This window comes from Tyto alba, unplaced genomic scaffold (genome assembly GCF_018691265.1).
Source record: "Tyto alba isolate M040663 unplaced genomic scaffold, T.alba_DEE_v4.0 Super-Scaffold_1000006, whole genome shotgun sequence".
Lineage (NCBI taxonomy): Eukaryota > Metazoa > Chordata > Aves > Strigiformes > Tytonidae > Tyto > Tyto alba.
The window spans coordinates 767,040-779,456 of NW_024881272.1; the positions used below are offsets into that span (position 1 = coordinate 767,040).

At 36.4% G+C, this 12,417-nt stretch overlaps 1 protein-coding gene across 2 annotated transcripts in view; it reads left to right on the forward strand.

Moving 5' to 3' along the window:
• Positions 1-12,417, forward strand: part of BRINP3 (BMP/retinoic acid inducible neural specific 3) — a 226,624-nt gene that overhangs the window by 128,250 nt on the left and 85,957 nt on the right. For both annotated transcript variants that reach the window (XM_042807860.1, XM_042807866.1), the window contains exon 4: positions 6,213-6,403. In XM_042807860.1, the coding sequence (XP_042663794.1) occupies positions 6,213-6,403 (191 nt within the window). The remainder of the gene's footprint in view (positions 1-6,212; positions 6,404-12,417) is intronic.

Genomic DNA, 12,417 nt, shown 5'->3' on the forward strand with positions numbered 1-12,417 from the left:
AGGCATTTGGGTAATGTGAGTCTGATTTGGGTGCTTTGCAAGATAAAGATAGTGGACTTTGTAAATGAGTCCTCCTTGCATCTGGAAACATGGTAACTGTTATGAATAAACAAATTTTCAGGAGGTTGCCAAGGCTTCTAATAAAACTAGGACCTTCTTAGTCAATTGCCTAATGGTAATATTAAATGTCAGAGATGACTGATTTATTTTTGCTGATATTGTCAGTCATAATTTCTCAAAGTGTTCACTGTCAGATCATCAATACATTCACCTCTCTGGGTCAGGAAATATCTATCTTTTGATAATGTTGAAGGCTTTGAGAATCAAAAGAAAATAAAGGTAGTTTTTTCTTTACAACAGACAATCTTATTGGGTGTCAGAAGATGATCTTAACCCCAACCTCTTGTCATTTCCACTGATTACAGTCCCACAAATGAGCTGGATAGTTTTTAATCACCTTTACTAATCTATGCACTGAATAAAGAGGGTCAGATTTTCTGCCCCTGATTAATATTCCTCTTGAACAGTATATTACTCTGCATACAGAGATGGGAGAAATTGTCAGGTGGTGTAAAACAGTGAATCTCAATGAATTCTGAAGGATTTATGATCACCTACACTAACTGCTCATATGACCTTTGTTTTCGATAATGCTTCTTTCAAGGTAAGATACAGACTATTGGCAAATAAGAGAGCTAGAGTCCATTCTCAAATGACTGATGTGAAAAAGAAACTTGAAAATCTCACATCAGACTTGCAAACACATGCCCCCACCCCCTCCTCCAGTATGTAAATTTCCCAGCATTTAAGATTATGGATGTTAAGGGGAAGAAAAAAACAAAAAACAAAAAAAATTCTCTTTCTTTTCTCTCCCTGTCTACTCAATGAAGAAAAATTTTAAATCCTAAACCAGATGGTATATATGGAATTAATGTGCACTGTTATTCACTTAAACCACATAAATGATACCACATCTGGCCTAACATTGATTTATAGACCTTTTGAACCTGTGCACTTCCATCAGCGTCTGCTTCAGTTTGGGTAAATGACCTGACAAAACCCTAATGGTACATTCTGTGATCCATACATGAAGAGATTTTCCATTAATACTAAGCTAATTTTTATGACAAACGTATAACATTTTTCTTTAATTATAATGTATTACAGTAGCTGAGGTATTCTATTTAATCAGAAACTTTTGAGGAGGTCATAGGCCAAAGACCTTTATGCCTTTGCAAGATACATATATGCGTAAGAAGGCAGAGCTCTAAATAGGTAACTGTGGATGAGTGTTATCCTTTTATTACTGTATCCTCACTTTCTGAGATGAAGTGATGGGAACTGTTTGGATCAGACTTTTCCCACAACTACCGAGTCTACAGAGGGTAACTGAGGCAGAAAATAGTACTAAGTTTGTAAATAAAATGAATAGGTATTATTATGTATAACGAAATAAATTTATTCCTTCAATAGATGGCTATACATAGTTACAGTGGTTACAGCATTATTCCAATTCTACCATGTCAATGATGGTGATTCACATTTTTTATTTAAGTAATTCCTGAAGATATTATTAAGATGCACAGAAAATTAATTTGTAATTTCTGAATGTCATTTATAAGCGGTTGTTTAGTAGTCTTATATCCAAATGGCCACAGATGGGTTATGTGTCTAGGTAAATTTCTATATACCTATTTTCTTTTTTTTTTTTTTTTTTTTTTTTTTTTTTTTGAAAAAGAGCATGTAGAATATTTTTCTCAACTCTGGGGTTATTTTAATTGATAAATACAAATCATGGGAATATTATATGTTCATATAAACCTGGAAAGAATTAAATATATAGATTAAGTTATAAACTTGCAAATCACAGGGGTTTTGGGGACAGTAGTAAATATTGTGCTAAGGTCAGTCTATTGTGCAAATGTCAGTCTCCTGCCCTCACAGTGAATATCCATCAGTGAGAGCATCTACATGGTAATAAAGCATCAGCATAGTGATGCTGCTAATTTATTGAGCCAATTATTGGATTATGTGGTGTTGTTTTCTGATCATGACCAAACTTTTTTATACTATTTCTTTTAAACCTGAGAAAGTGAAGTTAACTGACTCTTGAATTTTGTGAAGTACAGAAAATACTGCCTTCAGAGCTTGCAGAAAACACAGCTGTTCAGATCCAATGCTGAATAATCATGTTTTCTTAGTATTCACTGTCATTTAATCCTTTTCAGTTCTTAAAATTCATAAACTTGAATAGTTTTCTAAATCACACTTTTTTTTTTTTTTAGCTAATGCTTGAATGTCGTCTTAGCCTATTTCATGGTGTCAGACTGTAACCAGTAAAAATCAAGGTTCACCCATGTTTCAAATGTGACAGATAAGTCTCCTTTGGCATTTTTTCTAAATTAACTTAAAATTCAAATTGTCTTCCACAAATTAAGTATGAGTCTGTGATGTTACTTTACAAACCCCTGAGTTATGGGTGTGAAAGGGAACCCTGTTACAATTCTGCAGTGACATGGATGCCTCAGTACCAATGTATGGGGGAGTTCTCTAGTTTTTAGTCCACTTTATCTAGCAAGTGTTAAATCAGCTTTGGCAGATGAAAAACTTTCAGAATCTGTAAGATGTTTTTTGAAAAGGAAATGTTTTTGAAACATATGTGATTGCACCTGTTATTATCATTGTGACTGTGAACATCAGTGATGAAGTAGGACCTGCTTGCTTGACATGCCATACAAATGCAATGCAGAGATTTTTGAGAAGAGCTTCCTCCACATTTACACTGAAGGCCCCATCATTCCAGCTGCGTGCCTTTGCTCAACCTTGGGAGATGTAATCTGATGTGATCTGACTCAAAGTAAACATTCAAAATCTTTTCAACCCAGTTACAGAGCATGAAAAACAAAACTTATCTGTCAGGGAGCGGGGATGGAGACTGCAGGGCTGAGGATGCTGCAGGATCCTGCCTGTCAAAACACAACCAACAACAACTGCCACAGCAAGTGTGGGACCAACTGGGACTAGGATAATAGGATGATGTGATAACTATAAGGGGGTTCAAAGGTTATTTTTCTGACATTTTCTAATTAAAAACAAAAACAAAACAAAAACAAACAAGAAAACAAAAGCAAACAATAAAACAAAAACAAACCAATGCAACACATGAAGCTGTCTTTCTTCAAGTTATTTTTTTTTTAATTTTGAAATAGGGGTTTTTATTGCAGTTCTGCTCTTCACCTCCTGGAGAGCAAATGCTTTTGATGGGAGAAAAATAGCCAAACTCTGTCTAAATAATAAAACTTACCATAATTCTGTTGAAATAGAAGCAGTCCCACTATCTCTACTAATAACTAATACAGATCAATCAAAAGAGTTTACACCAGAGTAAGATGGGGTGGCATACTGGCTAATGAAACACAACCTAAAAAATTTTTTTTTCTACTTTCCAGAGATTTTCTGCAACATTAAGGGCTTGTTTTCTTCTACCTTACAATTCATTATAATATATTTTCAGTGGAAAGGCAGTTGAGCTTGCAAAAGTCATTTTGATCTAAATACACTGGCTAAGACCTCTAGAAAAAGGGGGGAAAATGGAGAGAAATCTCCTAGTGAAATTTTGCACCTTATTTGCACAGCCTGAACTGGTCACTGATCCAGTATTTACCCCTATGAGTTCTGATGTTGTCTGCTCTGATATGACTGTGTCTTTATATCTCCACAAACAGCTGCTCAAAGCCCATGGCCCTGGGATCAAATCTCAGCCCTCTCCACTGCTTTTCATTTCAGAAGCATCCTTCATACTGGCTAGAGTCACAAGGCAGGTTTTGAAAAAGCAGGTTTTATTGCATAGAACGCCAACAATGCTGGAACCTAGATCAGGTTTTGATGGCAAATTTCTCTCAAAGTACAAGCCATTAGACTTTGCTATGCTTTTCCTGTTCTCTTCTCACATCACTTGGTGTGGATGCAGCATGATGTGACTAATGGCCCACCTGGCCACGGGACCAGCACCACCTCATGTCAGCGTAGCGTAGCAAAATGCAGTTCATAAGTCTGCACTAATGCAACGTGCTCGTTCCTGCCCTGCCATGCAACCTTCATCTGCTTTGCAGGAGATTTTGGTGGTAGCTAAATAAAATGTGAACTTATGTCTACTTATTACAGCAGAAAGATTAGGTGACTGGATGGAGAAATCCTGTTACTGAGGGAAGCTGCTTTAATTCCTGGTTCTCTGGAGTTCAAGCCATTAATCCCTGCTTTGATGGCTGCATGCACAAAAGAAAAAAAAAAAAAAAAAAAAAAAAAAAAAGACCCATTATGAAACTGTAGGAAGAGAAGTATAAATGTAGTGGTGAAAGCTGAGGTAGGCTCCACCTGGAATAGCCAGCTGTCCTGGGCAGAAGCTGTCCCTTCCAGGATAAAATGAACATACTGGACAAGCCTGGCAGGTCTAATTAGATAAGAGGCTCCTGGATAATGGCTGTTTTGCCTGTGTAAGGTCTGAAGGGCCTGACTGTCCTCTGAATTTGTGAGAGATTGGGAAACACCGTAAGGTACATTGATTAAAATGAACACACTCCTCTTGCTCCAAACAAAACTGAATTTTGCAAGCCGAGGTAGCTGTGTGTCAAATTTGTCAACAGATGCAGTCTCCTGCGTGGAGGCATGTACTCTTCATTTAGCATTTCTCACCACCAAGATTATCTTCCTCTAAAGATGATGTCATGTTTTCATCCTATATATTAACACTCTACAGCTATTACTTTTTGGCATGTAAACCCATCCAAAGCTGGCATCCCATCCTCTGAATGGGCAAAATGCCACTGCAGCAGATGGGTGAGCAATGAAACTAACACAAGTGGCAAGTCAGACCCTACCAGGGTAGCTTCCTTTCCAGGAACAAGGAAATGGCATTCGGTGGAATTGTTCAGCACCTAAAATATAGGTATAAAGATATTACTCATTGATTCTTGAGATTAATGTTGAAAAATGCAAGTTACCAAACACAAGCTCAGAAAATAAGAAAAATGTTTTTGCAGTTACTTTGGACAAAAATTGCATTGAAGAAAACACTAAGTCAGTAAACTATTTTTTTCTAATTAATTTTCTGAAGTAAAAAGTTTCACCTAAACACATTACTAAATTAATGAATTCTTGCTTAGTCTGAAATGAAGGAAAAAAATAACCATGAAATAGACAATAAACATGGAAAATTCCTTACAAGTTTAACAGTATCAATAGGTCTGATCTGGAATGGTTCTTAAGAACTCACTCAGTTAAATAAGTGAGATTTTGATTTGGTTTTGTTTTCAATAATTCTACAGGAATTAAAATTTCTAAATTCAATAGTATTTCTCTTTGTCTTTTTAAAGAAGAAGGAAGTAAGAAATCCACAATGTAAGATGCTGGAGTTTCTCTCTGCTTTTGGAAAAGCACCTCTACATTGGGAGTTAGGAAATGGTTATTAATGTTTCCCTTTCTTTAAAGAAATTGATTAACGTTGTTATTATATAGTTTTATACTTTTCAGTTATATAAATTTGGTTTAAGATGACAGTTTTATCAGGCTTCAGGCATCTTAGTGTCCCCAAATTGATTAGAAGCACAGGACTGCTTGTAACAAGATGGCTTATAACAAGTTGTAATAAGATGTCTTCTGAAATTAGATATGATACATGTTTTAAAAGAAGGAAACAAAATTAGAAAAAAAAAAAGTCTCAAGTATTATGCCGGTTTCATTTTCTTTTACACTAACATTAAATATCAAAAAATGAAGGTATTGAGCAACCTTGGAAACAAACACATTTTATACATGTTTTAAATTGAATGTCTAAAGAATATCTCTATCTTGTTGGGAAATAGGAGTCAGGATGGCAGACTTATCCCCAGTGTCATTGAATTTTAGATGCAAGTGTGTCCTATTGTATAGGTGTTATTCATATGAGGCATCAAAAAACAAAACAAAACAAAACAAAACAAAACAAAACCCAACAAAATAAACCAAGCAAAAGCCCCCCCCCCAAAAACACCCTAGAATAGTATCTGTTGTCCATATGCTTAGGCACTGAAATATCTGCATCTGCCACCAGGGAGGGATATCTAAACATTAGACGTCTGCTAAGGAAAACTTTGGCTTGCCACCTTATTTCTAGCAAAACAAGACTTGAAGAAGGTATCAGTGACGAATGCTGTGGTTTCTGTTCCCCTGTTCAGGAGAGGAGTCACTCACAATTTTTGTGGACAAACGGAAGCTGAGCAAAAAGTCAGAAGGCAGTGATCCCAGCACGAACAGCTCCACGGTGACTCTGGAGACCCTGCACCAGCTGGCAGCCTCCTACTTCATTGACAGGGACAGCACACTGCGCAGGCTCCACCACATCCAGATTGCCTCCACTGCCATAAAGGTAGGGGAAGTCCTCTAGGACCAAACTACGGGAGTATTTCCAGATTCACTATCTGCTTCTCAGGAGAAAGGTGTTTTGATTATTGAAAAAAGATTTGTCAGCAAACCAATAATTTCTGTTCTAAACTTTTTTACTTGGATCAAAGCATTCAACTGATAACGAAGATTCTAGTTTAGAAAAGGGTCTAACGCACTAAAGGTATTACTCTTGGTGAGTGATACATAATTTGAATGATACACGTGGCCCTTATAGAAGTGTTTGGTGATTGAGACATTCCCCTTTACATGTGCGCTCAGCAACTGCATTTGTACACAGACTTATGTTTCTGTACAGATGCATACAGTTTACAGTTCCCTTATATTTATTTTCTTCTTTTTCTTCTTCTTATTTTTTTTTTTTTAGATGTAGATATTGCATTCCTGTGACTGAATGAAACTTTTTTTTTTTTTTTTTTTTTTTTTTTTTAATTATCTGACCTTTGGAACAATTTGGAGTTCTTGATTCTGCAGTTTTGTGGAGTCACATCTTATTTTCTGTTAGGAACTTCTTTCAGTACAGTGTGTCAGTCAAAGCATCCTGCCTACTGACTGCTGAAGAGTAGCACTGAAGAGTGCTTGGCTAAGATCAATGCCCAGGCAGGTACTATATAAAGCAACAACTGTCCTTTTCAGCAGCTCTCTAGCCTAATGTTGCTTATTTGAAATAACCTCCCTCAGTCTATTTCCAGGATCGAAGAACAAATAAAATTTTAACTTGCAGTTAATATGCATTAATTATGAAGCTTTTAATGCAAGTTGTGATTTAGAATCTGTTCCGTTCATTGCATCTTTCCATGGATAACTAAGGTCTTCATTAAAGACCATCTGAAGCCAGCTGCAGTTTCCAACTACCTTAGTTGTTACTCAGCTAAATATAAATTCACCTCTTTGGGAGTGCCAGGGCCTTTACAGTGAGAAGGATACAACCAGAATCTGTGGCTTGGCAGCACCTGCTCACTTTGGCTGCTGGTACCTGGAGGACATTCCTCCTGTCCTGGCCACCATGGACCAGAGGCATGGCAGCTAACCCGCAGATCCAGGGTGCCATGTTCGGGCAGCACAGCTGAAAATGCAACAGAACCAATGCAGCATCTGATCTCACCTGAGCACTGCCCACCAGATCACACTGTCTTTCTGCAGACTGTCATTCTACCCATCCCCCTGATCTGATTTGCCTTCATAATCTCACTGTTTATCATGTAGATGTACAGCAGCCTTTAAAACTAGGCTCCTTCCATCAAACCCCATGCAAAACTTTCCTTCTATGTTAACATAATTTATGGCTGAAACCAGTGGTAACTGAAATGACAGAACATAGAAATGTAGAGACAAAACAGTGTCTGAAAGAAATTTCTCCTTTCTATTCACTGAATTCTTTTTAAAATAAATTTGTGTCAAAATGCAAAATTCAACCCTGCGTGTTAACAATTTACATACCGAACCTCTGCCTGTCCAAAGTTTTTTACAAACACTACAAAATGACTAAGTTTTCTCTCCATTCCCCTCACTGATATAGATACAAATACAAGCTGTAGTCCATCAGCAAATCTGATTTGGTTAATTGACTGGAGTCTCTAGAAAATGGTTCTCAAATCGGATGCAACAGTGCTGATCTATGAAACTCTTGCTTTTTAGCTTGTTTTCATTAAGAGATTGGTAATATTTGCATTACAAATTTCTATTGTCAGAACACTTACCTGAATAAAAAAACTTGTTTCTGTTGAAAGCTAGGAACATAAAAGCAGACAGAGAAGACATTTTTTCATTCTTTCCCTGCACAGATTTTGAAACACTGCTGTTTTTAAATTGTAAAACCATCAAATAGAGTTCTAGACCCATGGTGTATATAGCGTATTTCATGTTTATTTATTAAAACATATATACTGACATCTGAGTTAGACCACAGGCTTTCCATGGAGCTGCAGAGCCAGATGTCTGTGTTCCATCAGACCAGCCTGAGGGCTTATTCAAGAGAAGTGACATCTGGGTGGACCTGAGGAGCAGGGTGGCCATCCGCCGGCTCTGTGCCTTCCCCTCCTGGGTTGCTTCAGGAAGGAGAGTGAACCCAGTTCTTTTTACACTGAAAACTAATGGGCAACTTTTTAAGTCACAGCACCTTCTGTGTCTGGCTTGCTCACCATAGTGCTGCTCAAAGCTTTGCTCTGCACAACAGATCAAACGGGATTTGCAAAGAGAGTCCAAGAAAATCCCCCTCAGCTTACCATAACTCCCTTCTGTTCAGCTTCAGAGAAATCCAATATAATGGTATTGGAACAGGTTTGGAAATCACTGAAATTCTGAATTTATATTAGAAGTTTTCCAAGTGATACACAATCATTTTTTGATTGCTGACTAATTAGCAACAAAAAAATCATGTTCAGAATCTATTTAGGTTTTGATTCTCTAATTTTTGATTCATTGTGGATGGCTTTATAATATACAGATAATTAGACTAAACTGTTAGCAGTTGCTATTGCGAATAGAACTTATCTACACAAAGCAGATAAGCAGACACTTCTTTATTCCAGCGCTGGGGAACACAAGGGATAGCTCTACTAAAGACGTGTTCACCAACAGGTACAAAGCACAACATATTTATACACTTTTTCAGCAGAGTCATAGTTACATAACATTCAATAAAATGCATAGAATGCTCGCTTCTTAATTTGACCTCTATAATGATTGACTTCCATTTACCTCACCTTACCTTTATTCCTATTCTGCAGAAATCATTGGTCACTTTACTGATTGATTTGAATACAAAGAGAGGATGGTAATGATCAGCATATTCATGTTATTTCCTGGAAGTCATTATCATATGCAAATGTCTTTAACTCATGCATGCCTGTGTTGGACGGGGGTCCCCTGGTGGTCATCGATAGTCTTCCTCACTGTGTCCGCTGACTGAAAACTCCACCCTTGTGCATGCTTATTTCATCTTTGGCTGATCTCCCAAACCAAGACCAGTATCTTCTGGTACTTATTGTTTTGACTCAAGGTTCATAACCAGTCCCGCTTGTTTTAATTCAGAGTCCAAAATGATTTCTATAGTAATCAAGGCACACACCATACTAGTTACCTGTTCCTAAGGGCCTTAACATACCGTATATTCTCATAGCTATTATAACTCCATATTAAAATCAAAATCATATTCTAAACTAAAATCAAAATAATAATCTAGGATTCAAGCTATTTTATTAGGGTGACTGTAACACTACCATACTAGTTGTTTATATTTTAGGAAGAGAGGACTGAGAGTATTAATAATATTTCATAAAACTCATACTCCTACTAGAAAGAACTTGACTATATTTTTGGGGAATAAGTATCTGAATAAAACAAAAAAATATATTATTCAGAAAAGATAAGACTTAAGACACAAATCAAAAGACATTATATTTGCAGTTAAATTAGAACACTTAAGTGTATAAATAAGCTCTGCCTCAAAGGGTTCCTGGAGTTGTGAACTTTGAAATGGAGTAATTTGATAATGTTTGCTTGTTGGCTTCATTTTTTTTTTTTTTTTTTTTTACATTTCCTGTGACTGTGGGCAATCTGAAATGTCAACAGTAGTTAGAAACTACTTGGCAGAACTTTTTGTGCAACCATGTATTTTCTGTTTGTAGTGTTCTGAGATGGCTATCTTGATGGCTGTGATGACCCCAAAATTATTATTTGAGAAGGCAGATTAAAAATACAGTTTCTTTCTTAAAAAAAATCAAAAAAACAAACAAACAAAACCCCCAAAACAGAAAACAAAGAAAGCCAACATTGTTCATTTATTTTTTGTCCAAAATCAATATAAGACTCTTTTTTCATGTTAGACTAGATCATTCTTCAAACCTTTTTTTTTTTTTTTTTTCTATTCAAGAGAATGCATATTTCCTCTCAAAATGTAAAAGCATAAAATTTATAAACACCATGCTGTATCTCCTAAACAAGTTACTATATTAATTCTATGCCCTTTCTTGTGATGTTTCTTTTCTCCTGACTTACCTGTCTTTTAGGCTATCTGGTTTGGACATTGTAAATTGGTAACACTTTAGTAAGATTTAATGATCATTTAGCAAGAAAAATGTGATAATAATACTATAGGAAGAAATATTACCTTGTCTACAGGAGCATGAAATGGTAAGAAAAATACGTAAGCATGCAGTAGTGGACGGGGTCTTGTTGCTACCTTAAAAGCACCACTGAGGATGGATTTATCTAGGACTGGATAGAGGTTGGGAATTTAACAGAGCTACAGCAGTGGTCAGTCACAGGATAGCAATGAGCAGCTCACTCATTCACAAACTAGGGCTGTGTCTAGGTTTGGCCATTCAGTTCCTAACGTTTCCAGCTTCTCCACTGAGTGCTTAACAGATTAAGGTCTAAGGTCTTCATTGCTGTGACATGGAGAGGGATCCATTAAGTCTCTTGAGTTACGGAGCAAAATCAACAATAAATCAAATATTAGGTGAGAATGATCAAGCTCAATTAGTCTTCTAGGAAAAAAAAAATCACCTGCAATATATATCTGTTCTCCCAAATTCTAAGAATCTCTCTTTGGAAAGCAACACATAGTGAAAATTTTTCTCTCTTATGTAATTGAAACAAGTAATGCTTGAGAAATTCTTACATTCTTAATTCAAATTCGTTGAGATATGTGATAGATGGATTTTTTCCTTAGAGGTCTTGATACATTATTTTCTGGGACCAATGCAGGAATATTATTAGTTTCATAATTAAGCTTTTTTATCAAAAAACTAAGTTATGTCACAGAGAAAGGAAAACATTAAGAAGGGAGAAGTGAGAATTAACATTAAAATCTTCACATTTAATTTTTATTTATCTAGTGATAATATCATTCAGAGAAAAACCTGTTAATGTGCAGCATGAGAAAAAGAGTGGGAGAGACGTATTTGATGAATCAAGTTTGTTAATCAAATTTTTTTGTAATCAAGTTTGTTAGCTGTGACATAATTATCTTTAAAAATAACATGGGTGCCCGATTGAGGCTTTGCATTAATCGCACAGACAATATATTGTTTTTTCCACATTAAAAAACTTAAAATTACTATGTTACAACATTTTACAACTGGAAATGAAATGTCCATGGGAGCTACCTATATCAATATTTAACTTATTTAAAAGTCCCTGATATATACATTCTTTCAATATTATTTTAATGCATGCATTTTAGTGTAAGTGGTTAGGCTCGTATGCTAAGTCAACAGTTTGCAGCCTCAAGGGCCTCATTGGAAGCTCACCAAGTGCCTGAGGGCTGCATCTAATTTGCATATACATTTACATGAATGCACATCCTGTTGTGTTTGAAATATTACAGATCCAACATTACTTCCTTTGCATGCTCATTTTAGAAGGTTTTTCTTATGAAAATTTTTCTTCAGATGCACTGATGGCTGTTAGCTCTCCCTATTAACATCCCTATTACGATGATGGGGTGTGCTCTCCTCTTGTTTAATAAAATCCTGTACAGTTGTGGAAACAGAATACAAACAAAGTCAGCAAATGTTTTTTGTTCCCTCTGTGGTATCTTTAATGAGTAATATTCTAAGCTTTTCAGTGCTGTGTTATTCTCACTTTTGTACAGCCATGTTAATTTGCACTATTAAAAGATCTAACCATAGCTGGAGACCTAGGGAAAGGGGAAGTGACCTGAGACCCAGGACTATGCAGTGACCCTAATCCATATGACTGACCTCTTTCTTTTGCCGATTGATGGATGGTGTGAAGAAGACCTGAAGGTCACAAGTTACTGTAGCATCTACTGTGATTCTGGCAATGTGTCCTGTCGTTGCCCACTTGCAGAATGACCTTGGTGTGCTACCCTGAGGTCATACATCCATATTCCTAATAACTAATTATGAGACTTTTTCCGTGGTGGGTAGATGGGACAGGGCTGTGCATAGCAAGTCTAGATTTCATTCTTTCTGAGCCTAATGCAGTTGTGACACAGCGGTATACTCCTCC